Genomic DNA, 24,549 nt, shown 5'->3' on the forward strand with positions numbered 1-24,549 from the left:
ACTATCATATATAATGAAATAAACGTCAGTTTTTATACAGGCGGATTTAGGATTTTATGAGGATGGATGTAGAGTGTTAATGTACATGCTATTAGTTAGTGATAGTGGATGCAAACTTAGTATAAGTACACATCTAAAAGTTACTCGACTAAAATTTGGACTAAATCTGACGATGGAGCTTTGAGAAGCTTTCTGAGTTATTCATAGGCAAGCTCTTATCCCATTAGCAAGTTACATTATTTGTCTGAACACAAGTTAGCATACCATTAATCTATGTCTACTACATTCGGGCATTATTTGGTTAGGAACACAGAATGCTACCTTATATGCTAGATGGAAATTACAGGGAGAAGAAAATTATTGACCCCAAGCGATGACTAATAGCTCATTAGATCGGTAAACGCCAATGACTGAAACTGAAAAGTATTCTCAAGGTCTTTTAAGTTTTTTGCGCGTTCCTGAGAAAAGTATTATCCGCGTTATCATAGGACCTTACAATAAATCTCATTTCCTTTTAAGTGCTAAACGTCAACGTCTTCCTCTTGAGGGCCCTTTCATCAAGTTGGCTTGGGGACCCAAAGGAGTAATATTGGTAATGAAACCGCCTCAAGTAGGTAGATGGTTTAATTGCATATACTCTTATACCTAATAATAAAATAATTGTGAGGTCTCAGCTGTTGTAGTACAGAAATGTCTAAGGATACCTCTCTGCTAAAATATTCAACATTAATCCTCATCTTTCTGCAAACATGCAATGCTTGGAAGATGAAGCCCGATTACTGTTATCCGAAGACCCCTTCTGCTTGTGGTCATATCCGAGACATCAGCTACCCTTTTCACTTAAACAGTGACCCAGAAATTTGTGGAGATGATCCGAAATTTGAATTTAGTTGTGAAGATAACCAAACGGTTATGTCGATCCTCTCCAAGAAGCTGTATGTGCAAGCCATCAACTATAATAGTAAGACAATTCACCTGGTAGATCCAGCTTTACAAACACAAGATGATCTATGCTCTTTCAGTCCTCAGCTTCTGTTCTTCGACCAATCCGATACAATCTTCCGATCATACTATAGTGGGCTTAGATCAGCAGAGCCCATTTTCATGTTCAACTGTCCATCTGCTGTTAATAGTTCTTCGACATTTCTGGAAATTAGTGGCTGCAAATTAAGCAGGTACACTTATTTAAAGATTGGAGAAACGAAAGTCTCTGAAGTCAGCCATGGATGCAGAATGGAATTTATAGCCATGACCTCATTGCCTGATATTAAAAACGCAGAGAATAACATTTCCCATTCTGATTTGAGCTTTTCTTTATTCGCTCTCCGCGTGATTTTGAAGAGTAAGGACAATCTTCAGTTATATAGGCTCTGCTTCTTAATAATCATTTCTTTTCCATCCTAACAAATTAGGAAAACAATGGATATATTCACTCACTACAATTTCATTTCTTCATGTCTTTGTAGTTGTGCTTGATTGGATTCGATGTGAGGACTCAAACTTTTCTCTACATAGACTTTTAAATAATTCTCCATTTATCTCTCATTCTAAACTTTTTGCCCTTTAATCTAAAGCAGAGAGCAGCACACCGCTACTTCAGCGTGTCGCCAGTAAGTTCCTCTATATCCCTAAAGCAAGCTGTATCTTATTTGAATACACACACATTACCATTCGTTGATCGTAAATTTGTAGCACACCACCATAATTCCAAACTCCAAATATATTACTCTTAGTAAAGTAATTAGTAGCGATCATTTTTTTATTACATATATTCCTTCCCAAACATCATGCATATATCATATATTATTGTAAGTATGAAGCTCGAAAGTATAAAGTTGAATTACTATTTTGTTTCTATACTAAATTAAAAAGTAATAAAATACTTTACCCAAGTATAAATTAAATAGTAATATTTGAATCACATAATAGAGGAACAAAATGAGAAGTTCAGCAGTCTACTCAATTACTATGTGTGAAACAACGAAATAGGATGAACAATAATAAAGTTTCAATTAATATAAAAGTTGATACGTATTTTGCTAAATATGAGAAGTTGAAAGGAATTAAAATAAGTAATTGAGGAATATCAAAGAGTTTTTATCAACAAATCTTCAAGACTACACTATATAAACATACTCAATATTAGTCATTCAACATAAGCTTCCATTGTTAAGTGGATACAAAAGTGTCTTCTAATTTTCAGGTACAATCTTATTAAGTCTAGATTTTTCCGTTTGATTTGCTAACTTCATTTGAATGATAACTTTCTAATTTTTTTAATAGATAAAATAAATAGCTTGAAAGGTATAATCACACATAAAAAATTGAGTGTTGTACACATATGGTTTGACACTGAATGATGATCAACTTTCTTTGATACTCTCTAAGCATAGTTTCCCGCAGAAAAGAAACCATGTTATAAACTTTTAAACTATTAATAATAAATTGAAATTGCAGCTGTTTGCTAGCAAAATATATCACATTTTCTTCAACAAATGTAGCAACTCCAAGTCTTTTCTAACAGTGATGGATAGTAGTTATAAGCCTATAAATGTAAGTCTGCATATATCTGAAGTTTTTAAGGAAGTAGTTACATTTGTAACGACACACATTAAGGATACAAGAAGACTTTAAGTAACGTCGCATTTTCCCTTTTTAATTCTTTAACTTGATGTGTCTTTCTTGGAATATTTTACAAATATTGATATCTAATCACCTTTTGATTGATCAATTTCATGAATTTTTTAGTTGTTGATGACTGTTTGTGCATTTAATTGCTTATAAATGGGTAAGCTTTGGAGACTTATCTAATGTGCAGTAGATCGAAAATATCGAGAGAACACTCAAAAAAACATCATGTTTTCCTATTAGTTTATTATATACTTTTTCATTAATTTTTTTATTGATTTTTATTTAGGATACACGTACAACGCACATGCCCGAAGACTAGTATTATTATAAGTGAAAAACACTCAAGTTAAAAGTTGAAATATCATTATAAAGTAATAATATTGTGGACAAAAATGTAAATACACATTAATTATAACGTTATATTCAACATTATCATTATTATTGTTGTTATTATTTATATATTTATGAAAAATATATATAAATAGACATGAATTTCAAAATATATATATATATATAAAGGGTCATCTTTCACTTTTACAAAGTTTGGAGTTTTATTGCTTCAATAAAGGGAGAAGATTAAGAGTTTTTCTTTCATTTTTACAAAGTTTGGATCTTTATTACTTTAATAAAGGAATAAAACTAAGAATTGTAATAGACGACGAAGGGTCAACATATGTGAATTTATAAAAAAAATATTTCTTATGTATATATTCTTATATATCATTTTCATTTTTATTCAAGACCATCTTGCCATTGTAGTAAGTTTCCTTTTCAAGTTTCTCTTTTTGATAACTTTATGTTTCAACTTTTAGTACTCGTTGTGTCCCTTTTTACGTGACATTTTTCATTTTTCGAGAGTCAAACAACTTAACTTTGACCGGACATTTGCGTATGAAATCTTTAATTTTTTTAAAAATAAAATTTATATATTTGTAAACTACGTAAGGAATACTATAAGTCGCAATAATTGAAAGATAATTCAAAATGCTAAAAGGATCAATGAAAAACTTACGATCGAAGATGGATTTGTTTGAATCTCAAAATACGAAAAGTGTCACATAAAATGAAACGAAGAGAGTAATTGTTACTACTCTTTATTTACATGGGTTTGGACTGAATTTTAGATATCAATTTTATAGGTGTTATGTATATATTATTAGAATTAATATGATATTATCCATTATCACTTGACATTATGTTCCAATACAGTTGAATGATACATTTCATTGAATGAAAAGTCATTATCCAAAATAACATGAATTAATTACCACTAGACATTCTATTTTTTCTCAAATCTTTTTGAGATCACAAGTATTCTAAATATGTCCATTGGTCTTGAAAATGGTAGAAATCTTAGCGATATCATAAATAATTTATTTGTTCCTGATTTTCACATTTAGGTATTGAGGCTCTAATTAACTTTGCATGTATATGACGTATAAGTTTTGTTAATTTTTATTTTGTTTGTAAAACGAGAGTAAGATATAAGAATACACAAACAATAAGGTAAGACAAATAGTGATGACAAGTATAAAGATTGAGAGCTTTGTTATTCTCCTCAAGTCTCTTTCACAAGGGTGAAAGACTTCCCTTTTATAGGACATTCAAACCATCATTTACAATATTTGACAAATACGTTAGAACATATTTAATTAATAGATATATTACGTTAGGATGGATTAAGATAAACATCCACACAATAAAGTGGATTTGTAACACTCCCACTTGGATGTTTATAGATAATGTGTCTCGTTAAAAAGAAAATTTTGTCACATAAACTGGAACAAGAAGAAGTAGAAAAGTTGCTCAATTTTGATAGTACATTGCTATAAAATTAGTTTCAATTTTAGTAAATGAAAAATTTGGTCTATACTGAGTATGTTGTGCGTTGTTGGTGACAAATTTGGTCTATACTGAATATGTTGTTGTTGTTAGCAAATTTGGTCTATACTGATTATGTTGTAGTTGTTGTTGGTGACAAATTTGATCTATACTGAGTATGTTGTCATTGTTTTTGGTGACAAATTTGGTCTATGCTGAGTATGTTGTTCGTTGTTGTTGCCAAAATTGGTCTATACTGAGTATGTTGTTCGTTGTTGTTGGTGACAAATTTGGTCTATAGTAAGTATGTTGTTTGTTGTTGTTGACAAATTTGGTGTATGTATATACTAAAAAATGTAGTTTGTTTTGGCTAGGTAGAGACAGCATTGGCTCTAGGGGCAACACCTAGGCAAGCAACGCTACAACAATAATGTGTCAAATTCTAGCCCTAGCGGAGATAAGGTTTAAGAGAGGACAAGTTTTAACGATGGATTATAAATTTATCACATCTTTTAATACATTTATAATAATGTGTCAAATTTTTACCAAACAAATATAATATATTTCAAAAAAACAATTATAATTCATATATATTACATACATAATTCACTTTTAATTCATTTTGTAGATTAAACATAATATTGTTATAAATGGTAATATATAAAAAATATTGCTAAAATCAGTAATTATTTATTAGAATGTCCGAGTTTATGTAATTTTTCCGACTTAAACACGTGTCTTCCATTGACTTGGAAGTCTCCCATTGCTAAGTTGAGCTTTCTTATCAAATTACTACTAGCAAACAAGGTAGACTGATCTAGTCCACATATTCCATGAAATAATATGCCCAAAATGACTTGTCGATGAATGTCTACATTCTGGACTAATTTGATCTAGTCAATAATTTTCCAACTACAGGAACTCAGGAAGGTGTGTGGAAAAGTCCGCTCCTCAAACTGAATACTTTCAAAGAAAAAGATTTTGAGGTTTTAGAAATGTTGCCAATCATATCTATATAGTAGCACTAAACTAGTAGTGATTTAGCATCAAACTAAAGAGTATTTTTAGAGAAATGTCCATCTTACTTCTCTTGGTATTTTTCCCATTTCTTAGCTTAGGACATAGACTAAAGGGTTGTGAGGATTCTTGGTGCAAGAGTGATGGTCCCAACGTTCATTTCCCATTCAGACTCAGTCATCAACCAAAACATTGTGGCTATGATCCTGGCTTTGAACTACACTGTAACACTAAAGGTGACACCATCCTTGAGCTTCCCTCCTCTGTTCACTTTGGTGTTGAAAATATTGATTATGTCTCACAGCAAATTCACCTTTATGATCCTGACCAGTGCATAGCAGCCAAGCTACCAAAACTGAATTTGTCACAATCTAATTTCACAAATGATGACGATCTCACAGTCCTATTCAATTGTTCTGAACCATTCCCAGAAAGTAATGATGGTTACTTGGTTCCATGTCTTGCTTCTTCTGGTTACCAAGTACATGCTGTTACTTCGACTTTTGACCTTGACCTCTTGTTGTCTGGGCCTTGCACAAAAATTCATCAGTACCCATACTCAGACTCAACATTTGGTGAGAACATGCTACAGCTGAATTGGAATGTACCACTCTGTGGAAACTGTGAGTTCAAAGGAATGGATTGTGGTTTCAAGGACGGAACAAAGCTATTGGAAACTCATTGTTTCAATCGAAAAGATATAACCCGAACAGGTACTACTTGCATATCTTAATTAATTTTTTCCATCATTATTTAAAAAACACTTAACAGACACTTTTTATTTTTGTCCATAATAGGTAACAACACTAAGCAGCACTTGATTGCAGGTTAGTTTTATTAACTTCTTACTCCATCAGTTTCCTACTTTGATTTTCCTTTATGCTTATGACATGTTGTTTATTCAATTCAATTATTGTAGGTGTAGTTTCAGGTGCAGCGCTTGTTTGCATTATTGTCTTCTCACTTTATAAGCTATACCTGACAAGTAGAAACAAAAGAGAGAGTCGAGTTAGACTTGAAAAGTTTTTGGATGACTACAAGGCCATCAGACCAACACGATATTCTTATGCTGATATTAAGAAGGTAACAGATGATTTTAATGAAAAGTTAGGAGAAGGGAGTTATGGAACTGTATACAAAGGCAAACTTTCCAGTGACATCTATGTTGCAGTAAAAGTCCTACGCGATTCCAAGGGTAAAGGGGAAGAATTTATCAATGAAATTGATACGATTGGGAGAATCCACCATGTTAATGTGGTCCGTTTGGTTGGTTTTTGTGCTGATGGATTCAGACGAGCTCTGATCTACGAATACCTACCAAATGATTCACTTGAAAGGTTTATTTTACCAGTAAGCTCAAGCCCGGGTAGTGTTTCACTCATCAGCTGGCACAAGCTTCACCATATTGCTCTGGGTACTGCAAGAGGGATTGAGTATCTTCACCAGGGATGTGATCAGCAAATCCTGCATTTCGATATCAAACCACAAAACATCCTTCTAGACCACAACTTGAACCCCAAAATATGTGATTTTGGCCTAGCCAAACTGTGTTCTAAAGAAAAAAGTGCGGTCACTATGACAGCTGCTAGGGGAACCATTGGTTACATTGCACCAGAAGTGTTATCAAGAAACTTTGGTAAAGTTTCTCATAAGTCTGATATTTATAGCTTTGGGATGCTCTTGTTAGAAATGGTTGGTGGGAGGATAAATATGGATGCTAAGACGAATAACCATAGCAAAGTGAATTCTTTGGAATGGATATATAGACATTTGGAGAAAGGGGAAGAATTAAAGATTCAGATAGAGGAAGAAGGAGATGGTAGAATTGTGAGAAAGTTAGCTATTGTTGGACTTTGGTGCATACAGTGGCATCCAATTGATAGGCCTTCAATCAAAGAAGTTACTCAGATGTTGGAAGGAGATGGAAGCCATCTCAACTTGTCCCCAAATCCTTTTATGGCTACTGATAAGCCTAAGTTAAATGCAAGTTCTCACGGTGAAGATCTAGACGTGATATTAGAAATTGAATAGCACTTCAAAATCATTTCTAAAAGAATTGCAAAAGTATTTTATTTCATAGTAGTGATCAGGAAGCTGAATGATAAATATGTAGACTTATTAATTATATCCTTGCATTAAACCCGTGTTAATCGGAAGAATTAGTTCAATGATAAATTGAGAAATAGTCGTTTCCTCAAACACACTCATCCAAAAGAAAAGTCAGTTATTTCTTCAAAGCTTTACTCAAAATATTATAGAGAAGGCCCGTTTTTATAAAGACGAATTTAGGATTTGAAGAGGATGGATGCATAGAGTTAATGTACATACTATTACTTAGTGATGATGGAGCAAACTTAGTATAAGTAGACATGCATACATCTAAAAGTTATTCGACAAAGAATTTGGACTAAATTTAAAGGAGGAGCGTTGAGAAGCTTGCTGAGTTTTTCATGGGTAAGTCCGATCCCATTGGCAAGTTGCATTATTTGGCTGGACAAAAATTAGCTAATCAAAATGGGGCAAGACTCAACCCAACCCAAATTAGTTTGGGCCAAAATGGGTTGGGTCAAAACGAGTTAGTAACCTAACAAGTTTTAATAGCTTTATTTGTGTATTTCAGTACCTAATAAAAAAAATCTTTATTATAACTATATAAAATCAATCTGGTTACCTATCAACCTAATTTTTAATGGTTTGAGCTATTTCTAATGAGTTGAGCTAACAAATGAGCGGGTCAAACCTAAATGAGTTGGGTTGGATTTGATTTTGCCACCCCAATCAATATGGAGTAAATTCGGGCATCATTTGGTTAAGCAGACAGGATGGAAATAGTCAATCAAATTGCAACAACCAAACACAAGCTAGTCTTCCATTGTTAATGAAAATTCCACACAACTTTAAATACACCCACCTGCATTTCAAGTCTCAAGTCTTTTGAAAAGAAAGTACAAAATGTATTTGTGTAGGGGAACCAAATAATCCTCCTCATCTTTCTGCAAACATGCAATGCTAGGAAGAACAAACACTACTACTTTCCCACTTCTGTTTGTGGCGATATCCGTAACATAAGTTACCCTTTTATCTTAAACACTGATCCAAATAATGATTGTCATTTTCCAGGATATGAATTAGGTTGTGAAGGTAACCAAACAAACAGTTATATGGCTATCCTCCAAGAAGCTCTATGTACAAGCCATCAACAATAATAACGTTCGGAATATCGTTTATATGCTCCAAAATTATGGGGATTTTGGACAAAGGATAAGTAAGGACGGACTTCAATTATATATGCTCTGCTTCTTAATTTTCAATCCTAAGAAATTCAGTGAACAATTAATGGATTCACTCACTACAATCTAATTTCTTCACTACATATACTTCTAATCTAATCCTCATTCTATATTTTCTGCACTTTAATCTAACCAGGTGACACTCTAGAAACACACATGTGTTTCCTATTTAATGAACAAAGTAAGGACAATATTTGCTCTGCTCCTTAATTAACTCTCTTTTCCATCCTAACAAAACAATGAATTAACTCACAACAATTTAATTTCTTTATGGCCTTTGTAGGTATTAGTCAACAGATTCTCCGTGAGGACTCAAAACTTTTCTCCATATATACTTTCAACTCTCCATTATCTCTCAGTGACCAGTCTGTCGCTACTTCTGTATTTCATGGGTAAGCTCCTATATATATCCTTTCAGCAAGCTGTAGGATTATTTGGCTGTACACAGATTAACATTCCATTTTGCTTTTCATCCATTTACTCAAATACACGGAGAAGAGCTTAGGAGTTATAATCATATGGTTTAGCTTTTAATATGGTAGTGAACCAACATGTCTTGCTTGCCTATTACATGTTGCTTCTTGAAAAGATGATTTGATGTATGAATTTTATTTTTGTTATTTTCTTGTAGCATCTTTTAATGAAATTAAAATTTTATACTTTTGAATAAATCAGAATATAATGTATCACATCCTCCTAAAAGTACGGCATGTACAGAGTTTATAAAATAATAGGAGATAAACGTGCAACATTGCACGTTCCCAAAAACTAGTAATCTAACACAAGTAAGCAGTATACAAAAATTCTTGAATAGAACAACTCGAAGAACAGAATGGTATTGTGTTGAGGGAACAAAGCGTTCTCTTGTTTACGACTTCATGCCCAATAGATCACTTGACAAGTACATCAGCACCAGTCAAGAAGGAAGTCCTCTGTTAAGTTGGCAGAGGAAGTATGACATTGTTGTTGGAGTGGCTCGAGGAATTGGATATTTGCATCGAGGCTGTGATGTACGAATTTTGCATTTTGACATCAAGCCACACAACATTCTTTTGGATGAGAATTTCATTCCAAAGATTTCTGATTTTGGGCTTGCAAAATTATATCCAACAGATATAAGCATTGTGAATCTCACAGCTGCTCGTGGAACAATTGGCTATGTAGCTCCAGAGTTGATCAGCAGAAGCATTGGAGTAATCTCTTACAAAGCTGATGTTTACAGCTTTGGAATGCTGCTAATGGAAATGCTGGACTTGAAGAGACATGAAGGTGCAAATGAAGAGAATTCCAGCCAATATTTTCCTTACTATATTTACGATAAGTTCAACAAAGGGAAGGAGATTGTTGTGGATGAAGAAGCAAATGATGATGAAAAGAAGATGGCTAGAAAGCTGACTTTAGTTGCGCTATGGTGCATACAAACAAATCCGTTACAACACCCTTCGATGAGTAGAGTATTAGAAATGCTTGAAGGTGAAGGCGAAGTGCTAGAAGTACCTCCTCAGCCTCTTCAATCTCAACCGATTGTTCATCAGGTTATGGCAAGTCCCATGACATTTTCGTCTGATTCAATAGCTTTGTTAGAAAATTCCGCAGATAATCCCGTTGAATTAGACAAATTTTGATCGACTCATAGTTTATGTAATGTTTTTGCAAAATAACAAATATTAATGTTCAGGAATGAGGTGTTGTTATTGTGGTACGTACTAGTTCTGCAAAGCAACACAAGTTAAACCAAACCACACTAGCTACAAGTTAACGACTTTGAAAAAACTTTTTATAAGCTTGAATAACACCATCATGTACAATCAACTGCCGGGTGCAAATCCTATGATTTCCCACGGACGCTGAAGTTTAGTTTCAAGAATGACCCAATACAATAGCTTAACAAAATTCATCCTGAAGAGAACTTGATGACTTCCCCATCTTCATACAAGGAGAAAAGAAAAGGAGGGGTCTATCTACAGTGTTTGCTAAGAAACTAGGAATACCAACAAAATGTCTTGGATGGTTGATCCAGTACATCTCTGTATCTTTGGTATCTGGAAACACAAAATTGGTGTGTTAGCATTACAAGAAGAAATCATACTACTGATATAATATTGCATCAATCAAAACAATTTTAGAGTTTGTGGAGAGCCTAGATGGACAGTCATCAAGTAAGCTTAAGGCAGTTCATCAAACTCAAACCAACATCAAACCTTCTCTCTTAGGAACCAAGAGTTAGGCAGCTCTACCACAATACCATCTCTGCATAATGCAGCTTGCTCATCTGATGCACTTAAAACTCCCGATTTACTGAGATTGTTCCCCTTAAGACAGAGGGATATAAACTAAGCTTTGACCTTTTACTTCTTCTTTTCTTTTTTGTTGTTAAGGATTTCAGGGATCAAGTATAACACCAAAATGCAGCTGTATTTGTTAACAAAACCGACTAAATCTGTTTCCACCATCAGATAACAGCTTAAAAATGCTTGAGCATCAGGTCAACACTTTGTCCATTCAAGTCATCTCTCCTGGCTTTTAATTTGTCTCGCAAATACTAAGCAAGTAAAACAGGTTCGCCAATCTCATAATGAAATATAGCATACGTTATGTAATTATAATATTTATTGCAACAGTAGGCAGATAAACTTCAAGAACCATTGGCTAAAAAGAACCCTTCTATTCTATATAAGTAGGCTGATCCTAGTTCTGGAAACTCGCATTGTAGGCAGCTAATCATCATGCATGTAAAATTGCAGTTGAGCCAATACCAATGATCCTCTATCAAGCTCTTCAGTTCAGTTCACTAACCCTAAAACACTGAGATCAAATGTATGTGGGTGAAAGTAGAAACACAAACCATATGCATGTGATACAAAAGTACTCTGACTCTTGTCAGAATCCACATGGAAAACAACATGTTCTTGAGTTTGTTTTCTCCTAAGTACGTGATCAAATGAGATTCATATCCAAATTGTAGCCACTATTCTACTACCTTATGAATTATTTTAACAATACAGCCAAAAGTTAATATAGGAAAATCTTCCAAGAATGATTAACACGAAACACACCAACACCACTACTTAGAGGTGGAAAGGGGCACGTTTTACCCTAGTAAACCAACCATGAAGAAATTTGCAGAGGAAGATCCTGAATTCACAGAGGAAGTTGGGTCTAGCTCTGAACCTACGTGCCCATGACTTTGTTTCTCAGGAAATTCGCAGAGGAAGATCCTGAATTTGAGACTTTCTACAACAAAAAATTCTCTTTGTTCTAATTTGTGTCTCAAGTGCTTACCTCCCAAAAAACTTAAGTTGCTCAAGGCAGTCATTAGAGAATGGAACGAGCAAGAATTTGGAAAGCTTAAACACAAGCAGAGAACATCCTCTCCGAATTAGAGGAGCTGGATCGCTCAGTCTGTGAATGAAGATGAAGCTGAAAGAGGCAGACAAAAAGGTAGTCTTATGAGCTGGAAGAAATTGCAGAGGCTTTGGAAATACCTTGAACACAAAAATCAAGATTTTAAGCATACAATTTTTTATCACAAGATGGCCAATGCCCAGAGAAGTACAATGATATTAACAAGACTGAGGTTGAAAGAAAATTGTTTGGAGACAAGAAGCTGATCAAAGAACACATTCAGAGCTTTTATGAGATGCTCTTTACTGAAAGACAAAAATGTGGGGTCAAAGAATGCAAGTGGATTCAAAGGCCATTTACAGAGGAAGATGTAGTGGACGCACACAAGCAATTTGATGGGGATATAGCCCCTGGCACCTGATGGATTTAACATGTTCTACAAAAAAGGTTGGTCCACTGACAGGACCGATATAAATGAAAACATTGAAAAAAAATTATCAGGAAGGCACATTTGAGAGGAGTTTCACTGCTACTTTCAGAGCTCCCTTTAAGAGAAAGAGGAAATGGAGATTAATGACTTTAGACCTATAGCATCCTAGTACCATTTACAAACTCATTGCAAAGGTGCTTGCCGAAAGATTGAAGACATAAGATAAGCAAACTCATTACAGACAACCAAAATGCCTTAATTAAAGTAGACAAATTTTAGATGTGTCGTTAATTGCAAAGTGTCTTTGCTACTACTTGAGAATCGGGAAGGCAGGATTAATATTCAAGTGTAATTTAGAAAAGGCATTTGATTTTCTATTGGAAGTCATGACTTGCGCACTTTTAGGGATAGGTGGATACAGTGGATCCTTAATTGCATCTCTAATGTCAGACTTCATCTTCACATTAATGGAAGCACCGAAGGCTTCTTTAAGTCTAAAAGAGCCTAAGACAAGGAGACGCTCTCTCTCCTTATCTATTCGTGATTGTCATGGAACCCCTAAGAATAATGCTTAAGAGACCTGAAGAATTGAGCTGGAATGGAGGGTTTTGCATTTCTGGTAAAGATGGCAGAGGAATCTGCTAGACTCATGTTGTTTATCCTGACGACACACTTCTTATATATGATGCTGACAGAAGTTAACACTTGTACTTAAGAGTTATTCCGTTTGCATTCTGGTCTCGGAAAATGATAATAATGTGTGGATATGTTGTTTATCCTGACGATACACTTCTTATATATGATGCTGACAGAAGTTAACACTTGTACTTAAGAGTTATTCCGTTTGCATTCTGGTCTCGGAAAATGATAATAATGTGTGGATGTGTTGGCATACTAGGAGAAATATGATTAGGAATGAAGTTACAGGACAAGGTTAGAGTGGCCTCCATGGCAGAAATGACAAGGGAAGCAAGGTTGGAATGGTTCGGGCATGCATGAAAGAGAAGGCAAGCGGATGCGCCAGTAAGGAGGTGTGAGCGAAGTTGGTTGTTATACGAGTTAAGAGAGGTAGAGGCAGTTCAAAGAATAACCAAGGGGAGGTGATTAGACAGAATAGATAGGAAGATGTTGAGATTGAAGATTAAGGTAGAAGGTTAGCAGGTGTGCCAAGGGTTGTCGTCCTTTCAGTAGGAGAGACAGGGGGTTAGCCCTATCTCCTCGTCGCAACCTTATTATGCCCCTGTCCCATTTTATGTGATGTAGTTTGACTCGGCACGGAATTTTTTTTTAAAAAAAAGGAAGACTTTTAAAACTTGTGGTCCAAAATGAATGACAGAAATTTGTATGGCTGTAAATCATTACATTAAGGGTAAAATAGGCATTTTATAGTTAAATTGTTACTTAATATAGAAATGTCATTCTTTTTGGGACTTACTAAAAAGGAAAGTAAGTCATATAAATTGGGACAGAGGCAGTAGTATTTAGTAATCATGTAGTTTCTTATCTCTCAATGTGTTTTACTACCTGTTATTTTATTAGCTTGGTATGTTGATCTTTGATGTCATATTTTGCCAATAACCCTGCTTCAAGTATCTGCTCTTTTGAGTCAAGGGTATATTAATCTTATCAAAAACAGACTCTTTACCCCACAAGAGTGGGAGTAAGGTTTTTGTACATCCTACCTTCCTAAGACCCCACTTGTGGGACTACACGGGGTATGTCGTTGCTATGTTGCGTCTGACCTACATCAAAGATGCTACGCTGCATGAGGAAATTGATGCATACGAACGCCGAACAGAGCCTTTTCAAGAAATGCTTGCTGTATCATAATTAAATAAAACCACCAAGAAGGCACAACCTTCCCAAGAGACAGAAAGATTTTTTCCGTACTTAAGGGATACAATAAGATCTATAACAGTTTCAATGTCACTAACAAAGTTCTATTTGCACCAAAAATATAACAAAAGTAAACAACCCATTCAGATCTTCTGAATGGAATTTCCTCTATCTTCAAAGCATCTAGCCTTTCACTCCCTCCACAAAGTACAAAGCTGTATGTGCTTTGCAGACTAAAAGCTGCATGTGCTTAGCAGACTAACGAAAAGAAGGTATAGTTCTTCAACTCTGAAAAGAAACTTACCATATTATCTACGAGCAAACAACCCATGCAAGGAACCAGCAACACCACTTTTTTTTCCCTGTGATAGAGAAATAGAAGCACTGGCTTGAGAGATGTATTTCCTGTGATTTTAGCTGCGGCAATAATACAAGTCATATTACTGACCTTTTCACTTTTAAACAGGTCCTCGGCAATTGCTTCCATCTGTTTTCTTTTTTTCTCTTCTCTAATAGATTCAGCAACATCCTCATTCTTACACTCAGATTCTCTGCCATATGATCACAGATCAACATCAAAGTCTGATATGTAATACAGACTATAAACAAACCAGAGATAGACTTAGCTGCTTACTGGTATGGATGCTTGGAGAATGGAATGAAGATTGCAAAGCTATTCTGGGATGGAGCATTTGCCTATAAAAATAGGTCAAAAAGAACAGCAAAAATTGGCATTTAGAATATAGCATAATAATCAAATCCACTGACCAAAGAAGAAGAGGAACCAAACTGAAAGTGAAGATGCATCAATTTTAGAATTGCAATTCATGGACATAACTAAATGTACTTTACAGAAGCAATAAAGTTACAGAGAACTTTCGAAAGCAAAAAAAAAATTAGTAAGAATCTTCACTAAGCAATATTATGACTACAAAAACTTATATGCTTCCTGGACTAGCAATCAAATCAAACCTAGAATTTTACTGAACCAACTGCATATTAGACCAGCAAAACAGACACATGGATCATCATCATAGTCTATATCAGACTTTTCAATACCAATTTAGACAGAACAGGACAAGATCAAGCTGAAATTGCTAGCTGAACTCTGATGCTGATGGAAGTCTAATATTTCAGCAACAAAGGGAAGGCAGGCTAAAGAAGAAAGTGAAGTGGGAATTTTCCATTCTCTGTTATAAAAATATACTTCATATAAGACACTGTAATAGATACAAACCTTACGGAAGCGCTTAAAATTTGCAACTCCGCCATTTGATGAAGAAGAGACTGGTAATGACATGATAGAATCTCTAACAATTAAATCTTGGCTATATATGATATCCAACTTCCCATTTTCCCGCTGATCCGTGATATCTTCTTTTACCACTGTATTATCACTTTTGACACCTAGGCGCCTGATGTAACCACCTTCGCCGTCATGGATGGTAGCATCATCATGTGTTATGTGACTTCCATCGTGTTTAATATGTTTTGTTGAACTGGGAGATGTGTCCCTCATGGATACCTTATCCCTAGGCATCTCTATTTGAACAGTACACTTATCTTCGTTGTGATATTCAACAGATTCTAACTTGTGTATAGAAGTTGTTCCCTTGCTGTCATGCTCAGAAGATTCTATTGAACAGAAAGCAGCAGCGACGTGATCTGATTTTGTACTTTCTGTTTCGGCATCTGAGTCTGCAACCACTGTCTCATCTGTGGAGCATGAAGAGGTAATGAGCACTGCAGAGGACAATTATTTAGTAAAGAATATAAGATAAAATTGGCAAAGAACATACATTCATAACAATGCACATCTTATCAGCATATGAGATAAAATTGGCAGAACACATAGATTCATAATAATGCACATCTTATCAGCACCGGGTTGAACCAGAATGTCCTGATAAAGACTTCAATGAATTTCTCACTTCTTTTGTAACCTTTTTGCATCTTCTATATTATTTGCACAAAAGGATTTCTGCCTGTTGTGATATATCCTACCTACTTCATCAAAACAAATGAATTCTACTCATGTACTTCTTGAAGTCAGAAAAGTAAAATAAGTTATCCAGTATCCACGCATTCAAGCATATCCACAAGCAATTTATTTGTGTAAGAAACTTCTTGGATCCATTTTGAGCAAATGGTACACAAAGCAGGGATTTTGTAAATTATTAAAAAACTTATTGTGAAAAGAAAAACTGTTGCATTTTTAGTTAATATGTCACATCAAAGCTAGCTTACAAAGGTAGTTTACTTTTTCATTTGGAGAAATTAAGGCGACTGCTTCAAGAATCAATTGTTGAAAGACATTACAAACTGCAAGATCAATGACCAATTACCATGGTCATGAGTAGCCAGTTTCTATCTATCTAAAGGGAATCCATTAGTCGTACTAATAATGAATCGTTCCCTAGTTAAAAATCAACTCAACCAGCATTAAACAAGAATGAGCAAGATTTTATGAGAAATTCTATTGCACGATTAGTTGACATTATCAACCAGTCCAAAGCCACACTCTTAAATCTCTTGGCTACTCTAACAAGCAATTTTTATTTGCTTTTGCACAACAGTAGGCACAGATGCACAGTGATAAAATGACCTGATCCTTGACCACCTCAAATAATCATCACGAGGTTTTTTACTTTTATTACCACAGACCAGACTTCAAAATGGCGATCCACTGCAAGTTAGAGGTCCATATCTGAGCATGTAATTAGTAAATTCAATACATGTCATGTTTTGCAATTTGAATCTGCTGGTAGAAGTTCCAAACCAAAATCTAAAGGGGGAAAGAGATAGGAAAGGAGGAAAGTGAACATGAGTGAGCAAAGACATGAAATGGAGAAAATAGAAATTTATGTACATAGAAAGTCAATTGTTATGTCGTGTGCAAGGAAAGAAATAAATTCTAAGCTTATACTACACTCACCCGGTGGGGATGTGATAAGAATAGGATCCAGATATCCGGATAGAACCGCAGAAACCAGATCTATTTCACTCACCCAAGGCAAGGAACTTTGGTTAGAAAAAGACTTAAAGTTGTTTGATCCTGCTGGAACTACACATACCACACGGTCATTTCCATTTTTCTCCGAGACCTAAAAGCAGATGAAATGAGCTAGTGAGTTTAAACATTACTACGTACACAATCTTCTGTGGCTCAATAGTATCTACCTTGTATGCAAAACCATGAGCACCCCATAAACCCCACCACACAAAATAGAAAAGATTGAAACTTGGCAGCAATCACAAAATAGGAAATGCAAAGGCGTGATTCAACTCAATCTAGACTCATGTAGTATATTTGGAGTTGTATGAATCCAAAATCTCATCCGCCTATGTCTTGCCACCATTCCCATAGTAGGCCATGCGCTTTTTCTCTCTTTTTGGATAAGGACCTCTTCTCTTGTATGCCTTCACTTCTATCTTGATTTGTCATTCCGTTAACCTTTTTCACTTATCCACTAAGAATATGGAATCAACTCAAGAAAATTACCACCGCTTTGCTGACTGTTGAGAACTATATACTACACTTAAAGTAAACATATTCTGGTAGAAGTGAAAAAATTGCAGTTTACCAGTCCAATGAAAAAGAGAAAAGGATAACAAGGGTGCACTTAAGTGAGTGAGAGTTTTTAATATGCTGGTTTAGGCAATTTGCATCTTCAAAATGCTTTCCCGTTTTAGATTCTCCCCCCTTCCAACAAGCATTCCCATTTATGAACTGGACCCCCTATCCATTAGAAAACACATGATTCAAGAGGTTGTGCCATGTACCTTTTCAAACATGCTAGGATTTACCAAATTAGTTCAATCTTAAGAGGTGAGCTATACAGAAGATGCAGAGAGGAAGACCAAGGAAAATGGGGAAGGGAGAGCAGCCAACAATAACATAGACCATTAGGACAAACCATTTCAGAAGAAGAAATGTTGGCACCCCCAACTTCCAGTAAGGACTGCAACCTGCCCTCAAATTTATACTGCAAAGAACGGGAAAAATTTATCTCAGTCTAGCAAAAATATCTAAGTAATTCTCAATCAAGTCATCTTGCATGACTTGCTTGATGCAATGCAAAAGAGTAGCAGCAAAAACTAAGAAAACAATCACCTTGTTTTCTGGTTCCAGCAAAAAAGCATATCCTTTCAAACAACACTCACGGGATTGAGGATCTACCACTTGCACGGAAACTCCTTCCAGCATCAACTTTGGTGCATGACTGGGTAACACGGCACAACTAATCTTTTCAGCATACAAAAGAGAAATGTTGTACATGTATTTCAGAAGCATAATGTGATTAATATTAAGACAGTACTTACGAACTGTGGCTTGGAATATCGGTGCAAATATTTTTTCCTGCAATTAGCTGAAATTCACAGCCAACCAATTAAATAAACAAAAGAAAAATTAATTTCTTCATGATTGAATACTGTAAAAGCATGATGCAACAAATCGAAGAGCTAAGGGCTAAGTTCATTTTTCTTCTGTTTTCAGAATGAGTAAAGAGTATCCATTTCAACAACTCAGAGAAGGAAGTTATGAACTCAAAATTACAAAAGGTACAAAGATTTAGGTCCCTTATCAAAGAGATAGGAGCCACAAAATCCACGAAAATCTTATTAAGGTGCAACAGAAAGCTGAACAAATTCCTCCAAAGAATATATGGATTCTCTTCTAGATAACCCATATAATGCATAATCCATATTACCCATATGATGCAGAAAGAATATTTTACATCCTTTCTCAAAACAAAACAAAAAATAAAAATCAGACTACTGTTGTACTTCTTCTAGATGTAAGACACTTTTCAAAGGGTAGGGAGCCACAAATCCAAGAAAACATTTACATCATGTACGCTTGTTAAGCTGCACCAGAAAACTGAAACTGTAAGCTAAAGTATTGCAAGCTATGTAGGGAATTATTAATTCCTTCAAAGAATCTTTGGCTTCTTAACCAACATAATGCAAAGAGATAGTATTTCAGACCACACTTGTACTCCTTCTAGATTTCCTCGTTTCTACAAGAAAGGGAAAAGTAGTCTATTATAGCACGGCTCAATAACTAACAAATTTCCTGATGCAGAGGGGACAGATGATTATCTGATGTCATGGAACAATATTTGAAAGAAAAGCATAATGCTATCATTGTTTATATCACTGCAATCATGAAGTTCACGCATAATGATACCCGCCTGTTTATTTGGATCTCTCTGGAAGATTGAAAACTATCTCAAATCTTCAAATAACAAAGGGAAAGATCTAACATAATGTAAGGTAGGTAAAGCACAATCATAAAACAACTAAATCATATTCCTCACATTAGTAAATCTATGTGTAAGGATTGTCATGTGTATACATTTGGTTACAGTATCACTACTTTGAACTACATTGTGTATCTAGATATCAGCTACTCTAAATGCGAATAAACATGTTTATTGGCAAATTATACTTGCAAAATCTTAGGTAATTTATACAAGAATACCTCGACCCAGCTATACTGAACCAAGGGTTTTCTAGCGACAATAGCATCAATCAGGTCATCACTCAGAGGAAAGGAGTCATCTACAAGCACATGTGAGCAATCCAAACTCCACTTCTTAGTTATACTTGCACCTGCAAGGAGATTGAAAGTAATAGGCATATGACATCCTCTGAACATACAAATACATATAATGAAAAGAATTGAGATTATAATATAATCTAGGTATTCCCTCTATAACAGCCTAACAGGTTCCTTGTGCTTTTGCAACTTTAGACTACTATGATTGTGGCATCCTAAAATGCATGAAAGCATTCAAGATACTTTCTATGCTTGTAAGCACATTATATATAGGCATTTACTCTTTTTTGATAATATATAGGTATTTATTCTTTTAAATGTAACTGCAGTCTACAGTAAATCAAGTACCAAATCCGGTTTCTAGGGTTATGTATGAGGACATATTTTGATACTCTAGTAGTTCTTGGTCCTTTTGACCACAACACCAATAGAAAATAGGTATAAAATAATTGGTTGTATTCGTCATTTAACCACAATTTGTGCATCAAAGACTAGTATAATTCCCATCACATCTTTATTTTATTTTAAAATTCATCATTTTTTCCACCGGATAGGAAACAATATTTTGAAATTAGCACAGCAAAAAAATTAAACAAGATCAAGAATTCAACAGATCACACTGGTAACACTATAAGTAGCCTGAAACACAAAAGTGCATAAACTGTCTGAACATATATTTTATGTACATAGCATAAATGATCACTCACCTATTGATGAAACCTTCTTTGTAATAAGTTGATTTGTTTTTGAATGCTTCGGGGAGCAAATGAAAAATATGAATGATACGTAAGAGAATCTGTTTGATGAATATCATCACATCAATATGTTTGTTCAATAGGATTGATGGACAATTAACAAGAAATACTATGTAGGAGGTAAGAATCACAACATGTAACTTCAATCACCTGTAAGTTGCATTACCAGTTCCAAATGAAACTAGATCGCCATCCTTGAGCATCGTTTCTTTATTTGGAAACTCATGAACTTTCTCCTTCGAATCCAGATTCTTGTTGAGGAATGTGCCATACTTTGAGCAGTCTCTTACACGTACTTTAGACAGAATATTTGAGGGTTTCTTCGACTGATCCAAAGAAATCATCTCATCTACTAAAATTTCTGCATGTATCCTTGAAACTCCTTTATCCTTGTTGACAATGACATCACATCCTGTGAAACAATACATTTAAGGAAAGTCCATGACAGAAGTAATGTGGGTCTAAGTAAGGAAGAAGATAAAAATAACTAGTAATAAAACTTTGACACATGTTACTTAATAATACATCTGATGCAAAATCCTTGTTCACGCACTTCATTAGCTGGTAAAAAATATGCATGCCAGCTGAGCAAGCGCGGTGTGTAAAAATTTGCCTGTGAAGGAGGAGTGTGTCTTGAAGGAATTTCGTTACCAGTTAAAGGAAAAGTATGTTTTAAGCCTAATTACAACAGACCATCAGCAAACCAATTATGGCATGTTAAATGCTCTATTGTCATGACCCACAACTTGGACTGAAGACGGATCACATCAGAAATTGTGACATATAAGTCATCTCATCAACAAGATTAATCAAAAAAGGAAGCAGTGACAGTGCGAGTAACCAAGCTAAGAGAGGAAACTCAAAAGTTACTCCTTGTAATGAATTAGTAAACATATTAAGAAAACTTTATGAGATTTTTTAAGAGAGTACATATTTTTTTTGACACTATTTTTTTTTATGAGAGATTTTATGAGAGTACGTAATTGAGAATATTACCTTTTCGACCCACTTTATATGTACCTTCGTTGAAGAAATAGTAACTATCTTCACCTGCCGCATATACAAAGAGCAGTGTATTAGCAATTGATAGTAGCAAAGTTAATAACATGATAAATCAGCCAGAATTCTAGTCTAAAATGAAACCAACAGAAGTCATTAACAAAATGCGATCAATAAAAGCCATGGACGACTTGCTTCAACTTTCAACATTAGTAAAATTAGCTCATACATGAAATGTAGTGTTGTAACTATAACTAACACAATTGATTGTTCGTGCATATGTTTATTCATGGGACATAAGTCCTCAATCAATTGTGCCTCAAAGCCCAACTAGTAGGGTCTAAGCTATATTGATCTATATATCCATCCTGCTTATCCAGCCACATTCGGTTTCAATACTACAAAATGAATTTGTCTTTACATATGGTGGTCCCCAGACCAACATGCGCACACCTCAAAAAGTAGAGTCTACTAGGTACCTAATACCTCCCAGTGGCACAGGTGCCACTTACACAATTACATACAAATCATGTAACCTCGTCTGCCAGTAGTAGTATTTGAATCTGATCTCGCATGGTTTTCATATAAATTAATTATTGTTATGCCAAGACACCTACGTGTAATTTGTGTTTTAAGACAAACTTGGAGGTTCTCTAAACCTAGTGTTTCTATAAATCGTGCTACACAAAAATACAAGCCTCTACTCAGACCAAACCTAATATAGGCATAATAACATAAACAAAGACATAATCCTGGACTCACAGCACAAGTACCATAACTCAGCCCCACAATGGCTTATGCAGGAAGAAATCATCTAATTTTGCCTCCACTGCAATTTTAAACCTGAAACATCACGGTTCTCCTCTCCTCCCATTTCATTGATCACTAGGTCTTACACCCTTTTGAGGTATTAATATTTCATTCATTGATCACTGGTCACACCCTTTTGAGTGCTTAATATTCCATAAACTTAAAGAGAAAAAAGAGGGCTAAATAATTGCTTTCTTGATTAATAATTAATATCAATCCTAAAAGTGACATTTAGTACCATTGCTTTCTTGATTACTAGGTCAAGTGAATTTTTAGTATTACTGCTTTCTTGGTTACTAGGTCAAGTGAACTTTTAGTATCATTGCTTTCTTGATTACTGGGTTAAGTGAACTTCTAGTGGTTCATGTAATTTTTAAGGAAAGAAACAACACGTAAAGAGAAGCCTGTATAGAACCTGGAAGAGGATCAATAGGAAAAAGGCCCCAAACCATTTTCTTGTTCAAGAATGTACACCAAGGACGCGCCGTCGATGGAAGTTTGCCGCCGATTTCTTCTCCGGCACCGGAGCTTTTTTTCTCGGTATAAAGAAGAAAATCGAAGTATTTCAAGAAAGTTGAGTGCCTTTGATGGACAAAAAGAAATTAAAAAGGGGTCATGTATTTATAGTGTACGAAAAGAAAAATAACCAATAGTCCTCCCAAGTTTCCTATATACACATATTTTCCTAATTAAAATAAATTTTATATTATTTAAATTATATGAGGATAAAAAGTTTAATGCAGACATATCGTATGTATATATATTCTTTATGTTACTTTAAAATAATTTACTTTTATTTTTATTAATGTGATACATACAAATAATATGTATAAAAATTACTGATATTATTACTTCTTAATAATTTTTTAGATATTTACTTATTAAATTTTAATAATTAATTTAAGGATTTAAATATCATGATCATTACATTTTAAACTTTTAATTGTTATTTCAATGTTTTCTTAATCTTACTTTATAATAGTCTTGATTGTGATTGCTAATCATTTTGTGTCAAATTAATGCGGAGTATCTTAACATCTTCTAATCCATACTATATTGTAAACATATCTCATGTACATATGTTTATTAGTATGTGTGATTATTTATTCGGTTTTTGGTGTGATGTATATTAAAAATTTGAGCTATGAATTAAAAATATATTTAAATTATTACGTTTCAGAAAATTTATATTTGAATCGTATCTTGTTTCGTTTATCAATTTTGAAAGGTACAATTTAGCGAGAATTTTATTTTTAACCGTTTCGTTCATCATTTGATTGATACTCAAGTTATTTTCATGGGTGAATTTGTTAAATTCTTCAAATTGAAATAATGGATACATAACAATGGATCTTTTCATTTCTATTTTCAAATTCACATATGAGTTTTATTGACAACCCAAAATTCTTCCTGAACTTGAATTTAAATTATTAAATTATGGCACCAAAAATCAATATAAGAATTTGCTAACCTATTTGTCCATGTGGTTAGGAATGATGATCATCAATTTTAATAATATTAATAAATAGTTGATTTTTAAAATCTTCTAATTTCATGCACAAATTGAATAAACGAAATTCTAGGATCAAAAAGAATAATGAAATTTCATGGTTAATTCAAACTCGGGTGAGTGATGAAGAGATTTAGTTTATGGTGTTGTGAAAAATAAATGAAATAAATAGGAAAAAAAATAATTAAAAATACACATGTTTATGGGAAAAAAATTTAAAAATAAAATTTTATTATTTGTTTTGATCCTCACTCTTTTTGAGAGACTGAGATACAGACTCACTGCGCACATAAGCGTTTAGGGAGTAAATTATATTAATTTTAAACAGTTGAAGGGGTACGGTCGCAAGACCGAAACTCAAAGGAATTGACGGGGGCCTGCACAAGCGGTGGAGCATGTGGTTTAATTCGATAAAGTTAGAGTGTGTAGTTGAAATTTCAAGTATAGTTTGGAAGACTTTAGACGAATTTCTTTATTTAATTAAATGGATAAAGATTAAAAAGGATTAAAAATCAAATTAAAGTTCAAAAATTAGAATTATA

The 24,549-nt window shown here is 34.3% G+C and overlaps 4 protein-coding genes across 19 annotated transcripts; 3 read left to right on the forward strand and 1 right to left on the reverse strand.

Moving 5' to 3' along the window:
* Positions 1-17: 17 nt before the first annotated feature.
* Positions 18-5,612, forward strand: LOC101261683 (uncharacterized). 10 transcript variants are annotated; one of them, XM_069293742.1, is made up of 5 exons: positions 18-1,342; positions 1,467-1,487; positions 1,575-1,610; positions 5,371-5,438; positions 5,566-5,612. In XM_069293742.1, exons 1-5 carry the CDS (start codon positions 691-693, stop codon positions 5,575-5,577), a joined length of 789 nt encoding a protein of 262 aa, XP_069149843.1. In that variant the 5' UTR covers positions 18-690; the 3' UTR covers positions 5,578-5,612. The 10 variants fall into 10 exon arrangements, with proteins under 10 accessions (XP_069149843.1, XP_069149848.1, XP_069149842.1 ...); XM_069293747.1 differs by lacking the exon at positions 5,371-5,438 and having other exon boundaries at positions 5,566-5,608; XM_069293741.1 differs by lacking the exon at positions 5,566-5,612 and having other exon boundaries at positions 5,371-5,511.
* Positions 5,527-7,668, forward strand: LOC101250956 (rust resistance kinase Lr10). Its single transcript, XM_019212360.3, has 4 exons — positions 5,527-5,705; positions 5,801-6,182; positions 6,267-6,296; positions 6,389-7,668. Exons 1-4 carry the CDS (start codon positions 5,613-5,615, stop codon positions 7,498-7,500), a joined length of 1,617 nt encoding a protein of 538 aa, XP_019067905.1. The 5' UTR covers positions 5,527-5,612; the 3' UTR covers positions 7,501-7,668.
* On the reverse strand, positions 6,138-23,141 carry LOC101261187 (nibrin homolog). 4 transcript variants are annotated; one of them, XM_010318245.4, is made up of 14 exons: positions 22,913-23,141; positions 21,685-21,738; positions 20,839-21,100; positions 20,641-20,729; positions 19,856-19,986; positions 18,694-18,740; positions 18,485-18,593; positions 18,288-18,356; positions 17,306-17,474; positions 15,608-16,113; positions 15,005-15,066; positions 14,819-14,921; positions 14,675-14,732; positions 6,138-6,447 (listed from the first exon to the last, which is right to left on the reverse strand). In XM_010318245.4, the coding sequence occupies exons 1-13, from the start codon at positions 22,947-22,949 to the stop codon at positions 14,679-14,681; spliced, it is 1,692 nt and encodes a 563-aa protein (XP_010316547.1). In that variant the 5' UTR covers positions 22,950-23,141; the 3' UTR covers positions 6,138-6,447; positions 14,675-14,678. The 4 variants fall into 4 exon arrangements, with proteins under 4 accessions (XP_010316547.1, XP_069149841.1, XP_004232653.1 ...); XM_069293740.1 differs by having other exon boundaries at positions 15,608-16,086; positions 22,913-23,085; XM_004232605.5 differs by lacking the exon at positions 6,138-6,447 and adding an exon at positions 10,515-10,801.
* On the forward strand, positions 8,304-10,440 carry LOC104645785 (PR5-like receptor kinase). 4 transcript variants are annotated; one of them, XM_026029443.2, is made up of 4 exons: positions 8,617-8,734; positions 8,896-8,940; positions 9,043-9,151; positions 9,873-10,440. In XM_026029443.2, exons 2-4 carry the CDS (start codon positions 8,932-8,934, stop codon positions 10,382-10,384), a joined length of 630 nt encoding a protein of 209 aa, XP_025885228.1. In that variant the 5' UTR covers positions 8,617-8,734; positions 8,896-8,931; the 3' UTR covers positions 10,385-10,440. The 4 variants fall into 4 exon arrangements, with proteins under 4 accessions (XP_069149854.1, XP_069149853.1, XP_025885228.1 ...); XM_069293752.1 differs by having other exon boundaries at positions 8,397-8,734; positions 9,043-10,440; XM_026029442.2 differs by lacking the exon at positions 8,617-8,734 and having other exon boundaries at positions 8,805-8,940.
* Positions 23,142-24,549: the final 1,408 nt, after the last annotated feature.

Source organism: Solanum lycopersicum, chromosome 2 (assembly GCF_036512215.1).
Source record: "Solanum lycopersicum chromosome 2, SLM_r2.1".
In the NCBI taxonomy this organism is placed as follows: domain Eukaryota; kingdom Viridiplantae; phylum Streptophyta; class Magnoliopsida; order Solanales; family Solanaceae; genus Solanum; species Solanum lycopersicum.